We start from the raw sequence: 19,535 nt of genomic DNA, 5'->3' as shown, positions 1-19,535 counted from the left end.
GGAAGCTCAGCATTTTACTTTAGCCCATTGAAAGGAAATGCATTGTGATTGTGTTAAGCTAAAAAACCTACATCCTATATATACTATAACAAAATAAAAGCATTAACCAAGTCTGCACAGTTCATTATGATTGAAGGGCAAAGACAATGTTTCTGATAATCTGCACACAGGAGTCTTAAACATACAAGAAAAAGATTATGCACAATAGCTCTACCTAATCAGAGATGAGTTATTACATCTAAATGCTTCTTCAATAATTGGATTGTGTGTTAAAATTGTTAAGTGCAATTTTAATTTAGTTTTTGGCTGTATTTCACTTAATGCTGGTTTTCGGCACAATAGGGCTGTATTTTAGACTACTAAGTATAACATGAAGTTGTGTTATATAATAATGTGTTCATGTAGGAAAATGCCTCCCTCCATAATCAAAACGGATGTTGGGTAACCCCTCCCATAGAAGTACACTGTCAGTCTGTAATGGCAGAAAACACAAAGTAATAGTTTACTTTCAGATGGTGATAAGATAACTGCATAAAAAGCGAATACTTTGATTTGTAACACTAAACTGCCCACCTTTGCTGTCCTGGATAACGATTTGGCGAATACATGCTAGGATCACTGTTTGAAGCCCCCATGTTGTTTTGACCTGGTGGACCCATACTGCCCTCAGTACCCATGCCATAGTCAGACCTATAAAAATGGGAACATTCTATGAAAAAGACAGGCATAAAGAATATTCATACACAAGCACATCAATGTACTTCAAACTTTCCAGCTTCACTACTTCTTAGCTTCTTTCGAATCTAAAGGTTTCCTTGGCCACTCTCTTTTTAAGTGTCACTGTTTGAAATCTATAACATTTTACAGAGAATATATGAGGATTAAGCAAGAGAATGCCTATTTAATCTTTTAAGAGCTGGTGACCTTCAGTTCTGACTTTCATTGGAGCCATTTTAATTCAATAAAGTGTTTTTGCAAATCAACGGCTATTGAACCTGCAAGGTACATTTGTTCATATAGATAAAACTGCCGCAACACAAAGGCTCCAGACTTCCAATGTGCATAAAAACTATTAATTAGCTATATTAAAAATATACTCAGTGTATGGGTGTTCTAGATCTATACATGAAAATGCACTGGCAGGGAATGCCAGTGTGCATACATAAAATAGGATATATTACATAGTGAATGACCATTCCTAACGTAAGAGGAAATGGTAAGAAGTTCGTGTGTAGCACAATCTATTCTTCAAAAAATACAATGGGTCTTTCTTTGACCAAATGTAATTTACAATAAAAATCTGTTATTCTTAATCTCCATCTTAGATATTAATACTATGGAAAGTAGGTGAATGTTAGCATGAAAATACCCTGTAAATCAGGTATGTGCAGCTATACTTGGACTGTATATTGATCCCAAAACGGTTGTTAATGTTTTTAACTGCCTTAATTAAATGGATGTTATAAAAAGAATATAATATTGCAACATCCCAGATACTGTTAAATATTACCCCTTAAGCACTAAATAACCTTTAAATGCACCTTAGCTATTTACAGTTTCCTACATTTACCTGTAATTAAAAGTTCTGCATACTATAATTAACCTCTAACAGTTTGGCAATTGATTGCTTCCTTTTATTGTTTCATAAAAACTCCCAGTGCAAATAAACTGTAATTGGCCGACACATAGACTTCTGCAAAAGAGTGGGATTATATGTCTGAGCTCAAGGAGGGGGAAGAGGAAAATATAGTGAAAACTCAGCCATAAGCTACACAGTGCACAGACCTCTCTGGCTCGGTTCATATGATGCTTGTGATGAATGTTTATTCTGTCTTCCAGGAAAGCTCTCCATGTGTACATACTAAACATGTACATATAGTTACAGTAACCCAAAATAAAGCAAAGTGCCTTTTTGGACCCTACGTGGCCAGTATATCACTTTATCTATTCTTGCCACAGACCTTTATTTACATTTTTTCCTGCCTATTTTCAAAAACATTTTAATTTTATTTTTTCTCCAATTGCCAAATGAAATCTTGTTTTTTGTGGGTCGAGTTGTATTTTTTCAATGGTACCATTTAGCATCATATAATGTTTTGAAAAAAACTTCAAAAAGTTTCTAAGTGAGCTAAAATAGGAGAAAAAAACCCAAACATTTTGGCCTTTTTTTGTCTTATAGCATTTGTGGTGCAATAAAAACGACACATCTTTATTCTGCAGGTCAGTACAATTATGACAAAACCGAGATGTATATTTTTTTTTTACGTTGATTAAAAAAAAAGCCTTTAAAAAATAGCTTTATGTTGCCCCCATTACTTTATTTTTCCACTGATGAGAACTGTGTGAGTGCTTGCGGGGTGAGATGTACATTTAATTGGTACTGTTTTGGAGTACATGTAACCTTTTATTCAATTTTTTTTTCCTGGAGGTCGGTTGACCAAAAAATCTACAGTTTTGGCATTCCATTTTTTTGGACATGGTTAACCATGTACGAAAAATGTGAGATTTTAAAAAGTAAGACTTACAGCTGCAGCAATACCATTTTTATTTTTGATCAAACAATTTGGATAAAGCTTTTATTTATACTTAATTTTTACACATTTACAACCATTCTAATAAATCTGTCTCAGGCAAGGCTTGATGGAAATACATCCAGTGCAGACAGTGTCCTGTGACAGAGACACACCTTCTCCGTAGGCCCTTTAAATGCTGCTGTTTGTACTGACAGTGGCATCTAAAGTGTTAACTGCTAGGATTGGCGATAACTGGCGATATTCAACCAAGTACAGAGCTGATATTTTTTTTCGTTGCTTATGTAGTGCCAACAAATTCCACTGAACTGTAGGGAGTTTGTCAGCACTCACATAAGTTCCTGCCTATCTAGCTTGCTCATCACCGACACACTCTGGAGCCGGTATTGAAGACATGTAATTTTACTTGTCCGTATGTTTTGGAGTGTGGGAGGACACACATAGGGAGAACATACAAACTTCATGCAGCTGTCCTTGGCCAGATTCAATTCTAGGACCTTTAGGGCTCATGTCCACGGGCAAAATGAGATTTAAAATCCGCAGCGGATCTCCCGCGCACGGATCCGCACCCCATAGGGATGCATTGACCACCCGCGGGTAGATAAATACCCGCGGATCGTCAATAAAAGGGATTAAAAAAAAAAAAGGAGCATGAAAAAATCTGGACCATGCTCCATTTTCGTGCGGGTCTCCCGCGGGGTCGGCTCCCGCGGGCTTCTATTGAAGCCTATGGAAGCCGTCCGGATCCGCGGGAGACCTAAAATAGGAATTTAAAGCATTTACTCACCCGCAGCGGGCCGCGAAGCTCTTCTCTTCCTCACGGCCGCATCTCCCTTGCTTCGGCTCGGCGGATGTGCCCGGCGCATGCGCGCGGCACGTCGACGACGTGCCGCCGGCGTAAGGAATTCATCCGCCGGCCGAAAAAGAAGATCCGGCCGTGAGGAAGAGCAGAGCTTCGCCGCCCGCTACGGATAGGTAAATTCCTTTTTATTTGTATTTTCAGCGCTCACGTCCGCGGGGCAGGAGGGACCCGCTGCAGATTCTACATGTAGAATCCGTAGCGGGCCCGATTTTCCCCGTGGACATGAGGCCTTAGTGCTGCACGGCAATAATTCTAAATACTGAAACCCAGTGCTGCCCATTATTTATCTGCATTCTTTCTTTCTGATTTCTCAGTGTCGGCCTACACATCCCACCATCTCTGATTCCTAAAAAAAAAGAGAGTGTATTTTTAACTGAAAAGTCAGATTCACATTCTATTTTTTTAACCCTTGCTATTACTAGGGACCTCTGGGTTCAACAATGTACAATAATGAACAGTATCATCTTTTGTTACTGTTCTTATTTTAGAATTCTCTGATTGTTCAATATAGCAACATTACACTTGCAATTTTAAAATTTCCTGTTGTACAAGCTGACTTAAAGGGGTTGTCCGGCCATAAACATTAGGTCTCATTACTTCTGTTTGCCAATTTCCATGCACTTTGTAATATACATTGTGCATGGAAAATGAAGCAAACAGAAGTTTTGGACTTACCTGAAGGGATGCCCCCCCCTGTGTTGCTCCTCCGTCGTCCCTGGTTACCACAAGAATCTTCTCTTCTTGTCGGGCCAGCTCTTGTCGGCGCGGGAACGAGCCCCTTCTCATCCGCGCATGCGCAGTTCTTCTCTCTGCAGCCGGGACCGATATACGATCTTCTTGTGTGCAGGGGGGGGGGGGGGGGGAGGATGGAAGAGCCTCAGAGCAGGAACTGAGCTCCCGCCCCCTCTCTGCCTCCTTTCCGCCCCTCTGCACTATTTTCAATGAGGAGAGGCGGGACGGGGGCGGGGCTAAGGTCCGAGAATTAGCCCCGCCCCCGCCTCTCCTCATTGAAAATAGTGCAGAGGGGCGGAAAGGAGGCAGAGAGGGGGCGGGAGCTCAGTTCCTGCTCTGAGGCTCTTCCATCCTCCCCCCCCCCTGCACACAAGAAGATCGTATATCGGTCCCGGCTGCAGAGAGAAGAACTGCGCATGCGCGGATGAGAAGGGGCTCGTTCCCGCGCCGACAAGAGCTGGCCCGACAAGAAGAGAAGATTCTTGTGGTAACCAGGGACGACGGAGGAGCAACACGGGGGGCATCCCTTCAGGTAAGTCCAAAACTTCTGTTTGCTTCATTTTCCATGCACAATGTATATTACAAAGTGCATGGAAATTGGCAAACAGAAGTAATGAGACCTAATAGGTTAAAAAATTCTGCCTATAGATATATAGCCTTCTACTCTGCTTTCAGTTCAATACATTACCATAATAATCTTATTTAGTAATGTGTAGGTGTCTAAAATAATGAATACATTAAATTAGCATTTAAAACTGCTTTTATAAGTATGAATGAAATTAAAAAATTGTAATAAAAGTTCTGAACAATAATTTTTAAGAGACATTCTCTGAGATTTTTTTTTTTTTTTTAACTTTCAGATGTACTCACCTTCTATCATAGCTTCCAGGTCCATAAGGAAATTGTTGCCGCTGACTCATTCCCATATTGGACATCACTCCAGATGGAGACTGATTGTATATATCCGGCATACCGCTGTTAGGCATTTGGCCAGGGGGAATGAAAGGCTCGCTGCTTCCAGGCACTAAAATAATAAAATAAAAAAAGTGCAAATTAAACAATTTTCCGTTTACATTGAAACCAAGATATCAATTGTCCATAAAGCCTTTTAATGACCAGACCATAACCATGTCAAATGGAATTATACCAGCCTCTGGCAAAGAGTTGAACTATTGCTAAGGATTGGCGGTAAAAAAAGGCTATAGGTACTACACTGTAACAGGGAAAATACAAGCAGATTCCCGCAATCTGGAGAGCATACGTTTCACACAAAAAGACAAATGTCCCTCCAGTTCAGCCTATTAACCCCCTCCCTCCTCCTCAATGTTGATACAAAGGAAAACAAAAATACCCCAAATAAGGTAGAAGCAAATTTTCCTCATTTAAGGGAAAAAAGTAACTTCTTGAATCAAATCTGGAGATCGGCATAATCCCTGGATCATAGTCCCTTCTGAAGTAATCAGTGATATAACATGTAATATTGTAAGGCTCAAGAAAAACATCCAGACCCCTCTTATACTCTTTTAGTGAGTTCACCATCACTACATTTTCAGGAGAGAGTTCCATAGTCTCACTGCTCGTACAGTAAAAAACTCCCTTCTATGTTGAGTACCTTCTTTCTTATAGGTGTTGAGTGTGCCCCCTTTTTACAGTCCTAGGTATATATAGATGGTGGGAGAGATCTCTGTATTGACCTTGACACATCTATACACAGCTATTAAAGCGCTCCCTTGTAATAGATGATTTTATTGTCCCGTGATATATTTATACATAGTTATTAAGAGCGCCCCCTTGTTTGTTACAGTTCTGGCTTTAATAGATGATGCGAGAGATGTCTGTATTGTCCTCTAATATATTATACATAGTCATTAGAGCGCCCCCTTGTTACAGTCCTGAGTATATATAGATGGTGGGAGAGATCTCTGCATTGTCCCCTGATATATCTATACGTTGCCCCTAAGCAGTCTTTTTTCTGCACTATACAATCCCAATGTTGATAACCTCTCTTGGTATTGTAGTCTGTCCATTCTGCTTATTACTTAAATTACCTATAATCAATTAAAAAGAAAAGTCTTTTTTTCCTGAAATATTTTAATTTCATGTAAATTTGTAATGACTGTGCTGCAATTAGGGATTCAGCATATGTACATGATGTCACTGAGGACAATGAACACACCAAAGTACGTCACTGAATCCCCAATTGAGGTGCAGTCTAACTAGAACGCACAAACGGGGTCAGAAGATGAACCACCCATCTGACAGTTTAAACAGCAATTTGCATACCATGCAAGCAGCATAGAAAAGTTGAAATCGAAAAAAAAAAAGGTTTTGTCTGCAAGTCCCCCATACTTATAATACGATTACTTTGTATTGCTAGATTCAGGTGACAGACTTCTTTAAAGATAAATCATCAAACAACAAATAGGGGAAATTGGTAAAGACAATCACAATCCCGCCTTCAGAGTTGGAATACTTTTAATTCGTAAGGTACTGTAATAGACGATATTAATTGCAAGAAATAGATTTGCCTGTAATTTTCAAACCTTATCTATGGATGGAGAAAGAAAACTATTACGGTACTATACCTTTTGTAAGTCTCTTTTTAATCCCTTCTTGACTGACACATTGCTACATGCGTCCTAACTATGTTCTGTGTATTTAGGATGTATATACTGTAGATGTCTGCTGTATGTGCTGTATATAGAGCAGGCTTAAGAGCATAGACAACTCGATACACGGCGGGCATGTGCTGTCTTTTGACAGCCGACAACCTCTCGCAAAAGCCACGATTGGAGAGAACACCGATTACAACTGTTAACCCTTTAACTGCTGCTGTTAATCCTGACAGCAGCATTCAAATGACTCGATCGATTGAGATTTAAATGTCCCAAATGCCCCTTGACCACAATGAGATAACGGGGTGCTGTTCACGTATTGTAGTAGCCTTGGGCTTTCTGTAAGCCCCCCGGGCTGCCATGATTATCTGCCTATTAAAACTGGCCTGTGGCACATCTTCAATAGGAAGCCTGTTTAAATACAGTATAATGCAAAACCACAGTACTGAATTATACTGAATAAGCAAATAATTTCAAGTTTAAGTCCCTGACTGGAACAAAGGTAAGAAAATAAAGAATATTTTTAATTATAATTTTTTTTTTACATTTAAGCCCCTATTTTTCCAGTCAATGCATCAAGAAAAAAAAAAGAAAAAAAATGGTATTGCTGCCTCTGTGAAAGGTGCAATTTATTAAAATATCACATTTTTTTATTTAGGTGAATATAGAAGGCAAAAATGGTAATGCTAATGCTGTGTTGATGCATCATGGGATTGATTTGAACGTGAAAGTTAAAAAATCTCAGCCTCAACTATGGTGTTTCAGAACAATCAGATAGGGGTCTACAATGCAGGAAAGTAGCTGCAGTACACAGAGAAGACCCCAGAGTGTGACACGCAATCTAGTGAGGGGGCAAAGGTGGAAGAATGCGTTTTCACCTTTTAAAAGATCAATGTTATGATCAATGTTATGATATACTGAATCCTAAATTAACAGAATGATTGATTTTCAATAAAACCTGTAGTAAATCAAAGGATACCAATGTCAAAAACTGTCTGACTGTAATCTCAAAACCCACTAGGATTGACTTCTTCCATACCCTTCCCCCCTTTGTGCTGTGTAAAACATGATCAAAAGTTGTTGAGCAATTCAAGTACAAAATTTTGATTGTTGCACCTCAAGTAAATTAGGAAATCCGTGTTCTTAATCAGCACTTGCTGATTACACACTCAAACTTCCAACAAAATCTTAACATTGATTAAAACACTGTTTGAAGCTGAAGGAGGCTGGGTAACTTATTTAATATCAGTAAAATGAATATATTATGTAATGTGAACTCTGCACAAAGAATTCACAGAAACAAAAAACAAGACCTACAAAAATGTAGCAACACGCAGTCCACATACTCGCATTACAAATGTATTCCAGCTTATGATTTCCCTGTTTTTCTTTGGTTAGTAAATGAAAGCAACCATTCAGTCCTGGACAAACAAAGATGGCTGCACTGCTTCTCCGACACTACACCTGCTTTCATTGGCCATTTCTGCCTAAGACAGCAGCACAGGTTAATCAGAGCAGGTGTAGTGTTTAAGACTGATAATGCAGCTATCCTGGATTGTCCAAGCTCGAAGGGTCACTTTAATGGCCATGTGAGCTGCGTACAGGCTTCACCTCCTAACATATGCCATTTGCCGGGACCTTACCCACGTTTTTTTTGGTCATATTTATATGTGATCCAAAAATGTGCATATGCCATAGGAAGGCCTTTTTACGATGGCACAATAAATCCCTAAGGCTGGGTTCACACAGGGCGGATTTGCCGCGGAAATTCTGTGCGGAATTTCGCCGCGGCAAATCCGCATGCGGCCGCTAATCCCGGGATTAGCCAGCCATATGGACAAGATTTCTCAGAAATCTCGTCCACACGGAACGGAAAATCTGCTGCGGCTAAGCTGGCAGAAGCCGCCGCTGTGGCGCGGATTTGCCAACCGCAGCATGTTCATTTTTTTTTCCCGCTGCGGCCCCGCTCTCCTCTATGGGAGCGCCGGCTGCAGCGGAAAACTAGCGGCTGGGCCGCTTCAAAACCGCCGTGGGTTTTGAAGCAGCGGTTCTCCGCCGGAAATCTCGCGGTTTTTCGCTGTGGCCATTCCGCTGGATTTCCGTCGGGAATCCACCCAGTGAGAACCCAGCCTAAGACTCTTTACTATGACTCTGGTCACATAGCCAAGGACCTTAGTGTAGCCCTGCGATCAGCAACTGGACTGCCAATAATCTATAAATTCATGCACAAAAACAAGGTGATTATTCCTCTGCCATCCACAGCGTCAGGCAAAAAAACCCCACTACTCATGATTTCCCTCACCGTTTGCATTGTGTATGCGGGGATGTCTGTGGTACAAACAGTCCAATGGAGGCACCAGCAAGAGAAGTCAAGGTGGCGGTGGAGAAATACTGAAGCAATCATCACTCCTCTTGTTACTTTGTGGCAGGACTGTTTACCACTAGGACCCAAAGTCTAGAGATAATAAAAATTAACCTTTATTAAATTATCTAAAAACCTTATGTACAAACAAGCAAAAATTTCAATAGACGATAGGGGATATGTGAATGTGCCACCAATCACAGTTCAAGATCAGTACCGTTCGTGAATCTTAATATACTTTGCCTCAAGCTATATTCAATAGGGTATTCCTTAGTTGTGTAGCTTAAAGAAAAATCCCAGCGAGAGGTTCCCCTTAGCTAGAAAACTAAATGTTTTTTCACCAGAAATAGATGTAATTCTCGTAATCCAATATGGAGTTAGTGAAAAAAATGTCGCATAATATCATGCAACAATCTTCCCAGTTGTCCAAACGCATCGGGCGACTGGGAAGATTGTTGCATGATATTATGCGACATTTTTTTCACTAACTCCATATTGGATTACGAGAATTACATCTATTTCTGGTGAAAAAACATTTAGTTTTCTAGCTAAGGGGAACCTCTCGCTGGGATTTTTCTTTAAGCTACACAACTAAGGAATACCCTATTGAATATAGCTTGAGGCAAAGTATATTAAGATTCACGAACGGTACTGATCTTGAACTGTGATTGGTGGCACATTTACATATCCCCTATCGTCTATTGAAATTTTTGCTTGTTTGTACATAAGGTTTTTAGATAATTTAATAAAGGTTAATTTTTATTATCTCTAGACTTTGGGTCCTAGTGGTAAACAGTCCTAATTACTTTAGGACCTTTTTCTGCCTCTGTGAAGTACTTTGTGGCAGGGTAACAGATGTCTAATCCCAGTCTGAAGCAACTGTATGTGCAGTACTTGGGCACTGGGGATGAATGTCCCAATGAGCAGAGGAGATGTTAAGTAGACTTGGTGGGGTGAGGACTTTTGACTTGGTAAGGGGGAAGGAAGTGGTAATGGGTATGTGATTGTGTAAGGCTTTCAATAGTGGTGTAAAGAGTGGGGGAGACCCAGCACAATGTAAAGTCTGATGCTGGGCAGTGCTTGGCAAATGGCATAGTAGTCCATGAATCACAATGGACTCTGGACTGTCAGGGGTCATGGTTCATATGGAATTGGACTACTACTGGGGCTGGCATTCCGGGTGGGCACACTGCTGCTCTGAGTCTGAACAGATGTAGCAACGTTTGACTTATGTGATAACTTTCTGTGACAACTTGTGTTAGCATAAGCCATTGAAAAGCTGTTGCTACTATAACACAACAAAAACCATTGTAAGGCAATTGAAAGGGCAAAAACTTTGGCACAGAAAGTTATCTTCATACACTGAATCAAGTCACGATTGGCTACTACATTTGTATTCCCTGAACTTCGGTGAAGACAGCATGCCATTCAGTGAGGCCTGTATATGTTGTCTGGCCTACAGTGTCAGGCAGGCCCTCTCCTAGAGCCCTCCTGCCAACTGTGGGACTAGGCTTGAATACATTTTTGGGTACGAATTAAAAGGGACTTTGCTGGAGTTAAATAAAACAAGACTGTTAAAGGGGTTGTCCCGCGGCAGCAAGTGGGGTTATACACTTCTGTATGGCCATATTAATGCACTTTGTAATATACATCGTGCATTAAATATGAGCCATACAGAAGTTATACACTTACCCCCTCCGGTGCTGGCATCCCCGTCTCCATGGCACCGACTAACCCTGCCTTCTCCTTCCATTAGACGTGCTTGCACTGTGCGGTCTTCTGCTCTGTTCAATGGGGCCGCTCCGGTGTGCTCGCGCCGCCGAGGTCTTCTGCGCATGCGCAGACCAGCTCTCCGGCGCGAGCACGCCGGAGCGGCCCCATTGAACAGAGCAGAAGACCGCACAGTGCAAGCACGTCTAATGGAAGGAGAAGGCAGCGTTAGTCGGCGCCATGGAGACGGGGACGCCAGCACCGGAGGGGGTAAGTGTATAACTTCTGTATGGCTCATATTTAATGCACGATGTATATTACAAAGTGCATTAATATGGCCATACAGAAGTGTATAACCCCACTTGCTGCCGCGGGACAACCCCTTTAACTTCTCTGTTGCTCCAGCACCAATGCTATCGCTGCTCCTAGCCAGTCTGCTTACATGGCAATAGTGATGATGCCAGTAAGTACAGCCCATCAATGCTGCTCCTGCTTAGCAAGTGGGAGATGAACAGGTGATTCGTTTTTCATGTGCTGCTGCCAGATTCTTTTTAGAACTACTGGGAAACACCATTGATTATGGGTGTGGTGGAATGGTCTCTAGAAAAAAACTGATTGACGGGCTGCTGTAGTCATAACTGGCGAACCATAATGCAACCACATTAACTTCCATTACGTTGTGATGCTGCAGACGTACAGCACAATCTTGCACTGCACAACCTGTGTCACAGCCTAAGTCACCATGTAGCCCCTGACCTTAGTGTTAAAGTGATATTACATGAATGACAGCTGCTATGCTAGTGCAGGGCTGACCTAGAAATGAGTGCTATTACACGAGCATTAAAATGGCATTGCAAACTGCATCCTTAGCATGCTTTTATTTTCAGATGTGCCAGAAGTGCAGGTAACTAAAAAGTTAATTGTTAATGGGGAAACAGGGCCTTTAGCCATCCAGGCAAATAGCACATGAAAAAATTTGAAGGCTATTACTTTACAGATACTGCAAACAGAAAGCAAAGTTGTGCCATTCTAACAAAACACCGCCAACCGAAATATTAAAGTTTTACTGCAAGCACCAACAGATGTAATGTCCCTTGTGTTACTATTTATACCACATTTATTGCCAGAATGTTATATTTCCTTTGATTGCAAGCATAAGTCCAACAAACAATGCAATGTATACCATTCTTGAGAAAAGATAACTCTGCACAGTGATACAACATGAGAAACAAGTCAACAAATCTTGCACCTTTGGCATCATACGGTACCTTTTCTCATGCCACTGAAGGGATCTTTGTTAGGTTCATATGGCATCCGGCCCATCATGTCTGGTACAGTCATCCCTTGTTGATAAGGGGTATTAGGAGTAATAGAATTGCGCTTTGGGAAACCTGAATCATCAGAAAATGGATCTTGCACACTCACTGCACTGTTCCTATTCAACAGAAAAGTTGCACAAGTGGAAATGGAGAAAGTATTTTCAGATCTGTTTAACTGCAACTTGCAGGAATACAGCATAGATCTGCAGTAAAGCGTTGCAATGTAAATGCACATACCTGCCACCTGGCATTGGCTGAATCTGACCATGTGGTGTTGAAGCAGGCGTTGGCGGTTTTAAATCGCCAGGCATCTCAGCCATGGAATTACTACCCGTGGACTGAGGAGTATGTGGCCCTTGGAGAGATCCAGAGTTGGCTAAACAACAAAAGACAGAAAATGGCTCTTACAAAAATATGTAGCCAGAAAAAAATTCAAATTCAACTCACCAAAATGTTTTTACTGAAGAAAAATAAAATAATGCCAACGATTAGCAACAAGCATTCGGGTACTGGTGTATCTTGTCTCCATCATAAGAATGGGTGGAGACATGACTGAGGCAGGTTGACATACAAGGGAGGGCCAGGTGACGCCCACTGCTGCTGATTGGCTGATGGCCACAGGATCTGCGGTCCCCGACCATGCAGCCCATCTCTGCCCGTCTCGGCTCGTATCTCCCATCCGGACCCCGATGCCATCACTGGCCCGACTCTGGAGACTGTCAGGTCCCATCTGCAGTCCGGACCCCGCTGCGGTTACTGCCCCCGAAGACTGTCAGCGCAGTCCGGAGCCCGCTGCTGTAGCTGTCCCCGGAGACTGCCAGCGCAGGAGAGCGGCGGGTGTGGTGAGTGACAGCACAGCGGAGGACCGGAGAACATAAGCTGGGAGGCTGTCCGCACAGGAGAGCAGCAGGGGTGGTGAGTGACAGCGCAGCAGCGCACGAGAGCGTCTGTCAGTGCAGGATAGCGGCAGGGGAGTGATTGATGGAGAACATCGCCGGGGATCGCGAGCACAGGCGCATCAGATGCGGGGACAGTACGATGGGAGGGTAGCGGGGACACTAATTACCAGCACGGGGAGTGCTAGGGAGTGTGTCCTGAGCGCAACCGGTGTCCACACAAATAACAGCTCCAGGGAATTCCATGTCAGCGCTGTCACTTTTCTCCCTGCTCCACCGAACACCGACCCCGCTTTTCTGCCTGGAGCAAGGTCCTAGGCGTGGGGACTGAGCTTTAACTTGGATACAGGGTTAGTGCAAATGTTAGGCTTACATTATTAGCTGCAAATGCTTCCATATTAATGCGTCCCGCTCTCACATGGAAGCATAACACTAAGGCCCCCTGTCCACAGCAGTTTATTCGTCGACGGTAGACTGCCGGCAAATCACGACGGCCGATGCTTGCCATAGCATTGCTACGGAAAGCGCCGGCACCTGTCCACGAGCAAAGAATCATTGCAATTCTCCGCTCGCAGCGGGCAATTCGCAGCATGCTGCGAATTGCCCCGATTCTCCGCGGTCAGCTTATTAGATAGGGCTGACCGGCGGAGATTTGGCGGCGGCTTCTGCAGCGGGATACCGCATCGCCCGTGGACAGGGGGCACTAAACTAACCCTAACCCTCCATGCAAGGCAAACCTCTGTTCCCACGCGCTGCTAGGACCTTGCTCCAGGCAGCCAATGAGCATCTTGTGAGCGTACACTGGGCAGATACAGCCCACGACTAGGTCTCCAACCACACTTGTGGTGGAGACGAGATACACCAGTACCCAAGCATTCTACATCTAGCACCAAACACCATGGCAATATTTTTAGCCACTACACAAATTAACCACTACAAAGTCGTACCCGTACAAAGTCCTGTGCAGCTTCTTTTTATGAACCCCACACATTTATGAATCATATCACCCATTTTGTAAGCTCAACAACCCCAATTTAGATAGCTTGTGTTTGTCTGTAATTGTGACATTTTCTTTGAATGACCATTTCCCTAGATAATGGGACTGTAGCTATATTGACCTCTGGATAGTAATGTTAGGGAGACATAAAAGGGGTTCAAAATTGATGGCCAAACCACAGGTTCGTGCCCGGATGCTCGCAGGAGCATCGTGGCCGACCTCTTCACTCAGCTGATCGGTGGGGATCCCAAGTTGTGAACCCTCACTGATCTGATATTGATAGCCTATACTTAGGATAGACAATGGGCTTTAAAAGGCTGGATAACCCCTTTATGAATAAAGCAAATTAATACCTCCACAAGCTGCAGAATGCCACCCCGATGAGGGATCCCACACATGTTGTAGCCGAACCGCAGTAACCACACGCAGATTACCACCAATTACGTTGCTTCATCTGTACTGACCATTGTTTCAAGTACAGGTGCGGCAGAGTAATTAGCGGTAAACTACGTACAGTTACAACTAATAGGCTGCAATGTGTACGAGCATCCTTAATATTGCCACAACAGATGACCAAATACCAACTGCCTTAAATGTGATATGGCATATGAATCTTCACCCTCTGCTTACGGTGTGTTTTTTTTAACGCTGCAATATTGCTGCATTTTTTAAACGTGATTGTCAATGGGACTTTCTAATGTTAAAACGCATCACAAGTTTGTGCTTTGCGATTTTTGGGCGATGCGTTTTTAACATTAGAAAGTCCTAGTGACAATCGCGGTAAAAAAAACCGCCGCGATATCGCAGTGTTTAAAAAAATGCAAGTGGGTAAGAGCCCTTTCTCATTTGAATGATCCCACATTGGCTGATGCTCATGTGATGGCACATACGGAGCTACTGTAAGTATAGAAGGCATGCTTGATCATGAACAGTCACAGTTGGAATTTAAATTGAGGACTTTGAACTTATTGAAGGACATTTCTTACCCCTCATACTTGGCCACAGCATTGGAGTACTAATGTAAAAAACTAAAATATGAGGTGTATAGTGCAATGTGCATTCAGATAATACATTTTTTTGGGGTGGGGAGGGGAGTGGAGGGGGTTCATACAGCTGTGCCCATCCTTTTCTTTGCTCCATTTTAGTTGTCATAAAATCAGTTCAGTACAATATCCCGACATGCTAACAAAACTCTTAAAGCCTGCAATTCACGGTACGACCACTGGTTGGCCACAATAGGCTCAGAGGATAACCATCTTATCTTGTGACCGAGTATCGCAACTTCATGTTGTTTTGAAAACTTTGTTATCACATGACACATATGTGGGGTAGATCCAGCTGAGAGCTAAGTGAGGAGGAACATGTATGTACATCAGACATCATCAAACTTCAAAAGAGCAAACTATTATGCTCATTACTTGATACATTATGTAAAACAACTATATTTCCATTAATCTTTGAAACTTACCAATTACCTAGTGAGAGCCTTAATGCTGTGTGATTCAAGGCAAAATCCAAGGCATTTTGGTTGTTTAACCCCTTAAGGGGGCGCCCTATTTTGGCCATAAGGCCATTCTCATCTCCACTTTTCAAAAGCCATAACCTAATTTTTTTGCCGACATGGCCATATGATGGCTTGTTTTTCTTGCATAGTGAACTATAGTTTTTATTGGTACCATTTTTCGGAACATGTAAGTTGTTGTAAAACTTATTTTTTGGTAGAGAAAACACATCAATTCTGTCATGGTTTTTTTTTTCTTAGCAGCATTAATCATACAGCATAAGGCCTCCCTCACACATACTGCATTTAACAGCGTTTAGCAAGCGCAGCGCTAAACTCTGTCAGAGGCTCCTATTGTTTTCAATGGAGCCTCTTACACAGCCTCAGACAGCCACTCGAACGTGGCGCTTTGCAGCGCCGCGATTTTCAAGTGGTGTCTGTCCTATTTTTGAGCTTTTAGCGCTTCTCATCAATGATGAGGAATGCTAAATGCCGTCCGAAACCAAAAGTAAAATGCGGCAAAGTGCCGTGATTTAACATCACGGCACTTTCCGCAACACACGTGTGATGGAGGCCTAAATGACAAGATACACATTTTCTGTGGGTCGGTACGATTAGGTCTATGCACGTTTGCACAACAAAAACCCTTTTCCAAGTCCCATAACTTTATTTTTCCATAGCTGGAGCTTTGTGAGGGCTTGATTTTTTGCATGGTGAGCTGTAGTTTTTATTGGTACCATTTTAGAGTACTTGCATCTTTTTGATCAGTTTTATTGCATTTTTCTGGAAGGCAAAGCAAACAAACTAAGCGTATTGCCTCTGGTTTTAGTTTAAAAAATATATATTTTCTTTTTGCCGTACAGAATAAATAGTGTGTTGAATTTATTGTACAGGTCGTTACGGATACAATACCACCAAATATGTGGGATTTTTAAAATATTTTTTTAAATACAAATTTAAAATCAGCGGTATAGGTCATAGGGGTTTTAAAATCCTCAGCCAACCATGTCCGATTCATTTTCGCAAACATAAATTTTTCCAGGCTTTTGTGTTACAATCTTGTTTGCATAAAGGTGACAATGCCACCTGCCATCCTGAATACCCTTTCTGATGCTACACTGGTGGACAAGATAGTATACCCATGGCAAACTGGGATAGTTCTTACCAATGTTCCAATCTGCTGGCTGCAAAATATTGACTTCTTAGGCTGGGAAAGACACATATTGTCCTTGACCATAGCTGGTGCCACCAGTACCCTCTTCCTCTGGTGACATTATCACCTTATCATTACCTGGTTCACATGTCCTGTTCAAAGCCACATCATCATCATAGTTCTCATTATCCCCGCTATGTTTTTCAGCCTGTACTAATGTCTCATGGACTCCCTACCCCCCTCACCACCATATGCATAACTGCCATTACCACTATGGCTACCATCACACCCACAGCTAGCTATGCATCTCGCCCACCACTTTCACCTCCACAACACAGTCCAAAGGCGGCCTGCCCCACACAGCTCCTCATCACTATGTTGTTGTCGAGTATCTTCCTTATCCTTAGCACTAGGAATGCTGTCTCTTAGGAGAAAAGGTGGCACCTCACTAGATGAGGGCAGAGAAGACAGATGATGGAGGGAAAGACTAATGCTTTAGTGTGCCAAAGAACCTGCAGAGGTAAAGAAGTAGGAATCCACTGAATCCTGGCGCTGAGTAAGGTTAGTCTTCCTCCTGAGATGACAGAGCGCGAGCCAAGCAGTCCACCACAATGATCGTAGTATCCACTAAAATAACATGCTTCAGTATTATTGCTCTGTTTCTTACTGAGCTGTAATAGAAGCTTGCACAGAAGCACATGGGCCTTTATTGTATCTCCTAATGCTTCCAATGTCACATTTAGGCTTCCAGGGTTTGTGTCTCAGATTTTGCATAAAACTGACAAATTCTGGCATGCTTTTTAGACTGCACATGTACAGAAGCTCCATAGGCCCTTTGTGCAATTTCATATAGGACTCTGTACCCATGTGCTTGAGTCCTTAGAACAAGCAGGACTTGCAGTTCAAGTCAACTATCAGCAGGTCCTCCCAAACAAAGAACTCTGCTCATGCTGTCATCATACCTTCCTACTTTCATGCCTGCTCTAGTGCACATATCCTAATCTAGAGGAGGTACATCTATACAGAGTTCTACCCTCATTTCCGCAGTGTATGAGGGATCTAATTTAAGAATCGGCAAAATGATGCTTAAAGGGGTTGTCTCGCGAAAGCAAGTGGGGTTCAGCACTTCTGTATGGCTATTTTAATGCACTTTGTAATATACATCGTGCATTAAATATGAGCCATACAGAAGTTATTCACTTACCTTCCCTGCGCTGGCGTCCCCGTCTCCATGGCTCCGTCTAACTTCAGCGTCTAATCGCCCGATTAGACACGCTTGCGCAGAAGGGTCTTCTGCCTTCGGCTCGGCAGCAGCGGAGTCCTGGCTCCGCCCCCTTCTACGCATCATCGCGTAGCTCCGCCCCATGACGCGTGCCGATTCCAGCCTCCTGATTGGCTGGAATCGGCACACGTTACGGGGCGGAGCTATGTATATTACAAAGTGCATTAATATGGCCATACAGAAGTGCTTAACCCCACTTGCTTTCGCGAGACAACCCCTTTAAGTCAAATATTTGTCAATATTTCCGAAGACCTTTGGGAAGTGTGGAATCCTTAAAGTGTACCCAACTTATTAGGATAAGTTGCTTGTGTGTACATGACAAACGACACTATTTTTGGCCATTATATAAATGAGCCTCGTGTGGCGCAGAGTGTAAGCTCTCGCCTACGACCTGAAGGTTGCAAGTTCGATCCCCACATGCGTCAGGTAGCCGGCTCAAGGTTGACTCAGCCTTCCATCCTTCCGAGGTTGGTAAAATGAGAACCCAGCTTGGTGGGGGGTAATTAGTTAATTAGCGCAGCGTAATAAGTTGGCGCTATACAAATACCAAGATTTATTTTTATTTTATTTTAACTTCTATATTGTATTTAGAACCTGTTCCCCTCTACAGGTAGTCTCTCTCATTCTCAGTTCTCTATAACTTTGTGGGGGGAAGCCTGCTGCTATTCTGTGTTCTATACACTGTGTTAAAGTTGGAGAGCAGAATCGGCAATCGTTTGTATACATACACACACACACACACACACACACACACACACACACGGACAATAGAGAAGTACTGTAAATGTGAATAACCAACAGTAAATAACTCATTAGCTCTAGGAGCAGGTCTGTGTGAGTTTCTGCTTTACTCCCAGCTCCTACTTTTCCTTCTCTATAGACTTCAAAAGGCAGCACTTACTGTTCTCTGTCCTATCTCAGTTGTTAGAGATGTGTATTACTTGACAACAGGCAGTGGACATGACATTTGAAGACCCCTAGTAGCCAGCACTTTCGAGAGTTTTCAGCACAAAAATGTCATTTTAGATAAAGTAATTTGCACTTTAGTAAGTGGTATAATTGGCTATCATATAAACACATGTCATTTGAAAAGTCATTGACTATTTAAATATCTAACAACCTTACAGATGATCTGAGCTTGAGCGGGTTCGAAGGCAGGCAACCGAAATAATAAATAAAAGGGGTGGACTACAATACCCAGAAAGTCTATCAGAATTAGCTTTAACTGAAAAAACAAAGATGGCTAAGAGGTGACCTAATAACTATGTATAGATATATCAGGGGTCAGTACAAAGATCTCTCCCATGTTTTTATACCCAGGACTGTGACTGTAATAAGGGGGCACTATCTATGTAGTAGAAAGAAGGTTTCTACACAACATAGAAGGGGGTTCTCTAGTGTAAGAGCAGTGAGACTATGCAACTTTCTGCCTTACGACATGGTGATACAAATTCGATAAGAGTATAAAAGCCTTCTTGAGTGTTACAATATAATATGCTATTTCACTAATTACTCAGAAGGGCAGGTGATCCAGGGATTATTCTAACTGCCAGATTGGAGTCAGGAAGGAATTTT

At 42.5% G+C, this 19,535-nt stretch overlaps 1 protein-coding gene across 12 annotated transcripts in view; it reads right to left on the bottom strand.

Annotated features, from left to right (window-relative positions):
• The window catches only part of ARID1B (AT-rich interaction domain 1B), a 490,608-nt gene that overhangs the window by 33,690 nt on the left and 437,383 nt on the right, over positions 1–19,535 (bottom strand). For 8 of the 12 annotated variants that reach the window (XM_066596068.1, XM_066596073.1, XM_066596070.1 and 5 more), the window contains 4 exons: positions 12,369–12,507; positions 12,081–12,247; positions 4,996–5,149; positions 574–690 (listed from right to left, as the gene is read on the bottom strand). In XM_066596068.1, the coding sequence (XP_066452165.1) occupies positions 574–690; positions 4,996–5,149; positions 12,081–12,247; positions 12,369–12,507 (577 nt within the window). The remainder of the gene's footprint in view (positions 1–573; positions 691–4,995; positions 5,150–12,080; positions 12,248–12,368; positions 12,508–19,535) is intronic. The other 4 variants (XM_066596069.1, XM_066596074.1, XM_066596078.1 and 1 more) reach the window with 2 other exon arrangements.

The sequence above is a fragment of the Eleutherodactylus coqui genome, chromosome 3 (genome assembly GCF_035609145.1).
Source record: "Eleutherodactylus coqui strain aEleCoq1 chromosome 3, aEleCoq1.hap1, whole genome shotgun sequence".
Taxonomy (NCBI): Eukaryota; Metazoa; Chordata; class Amphibia; order Anura; family Eleutherodactylidae; genus Eleutherodactylus; species Eleutherodactylus coqui.
Note: the sequence above shows the minus strand (reverse complement) of the source record. Positions and strands in the feature narration are given on the sequence as shown.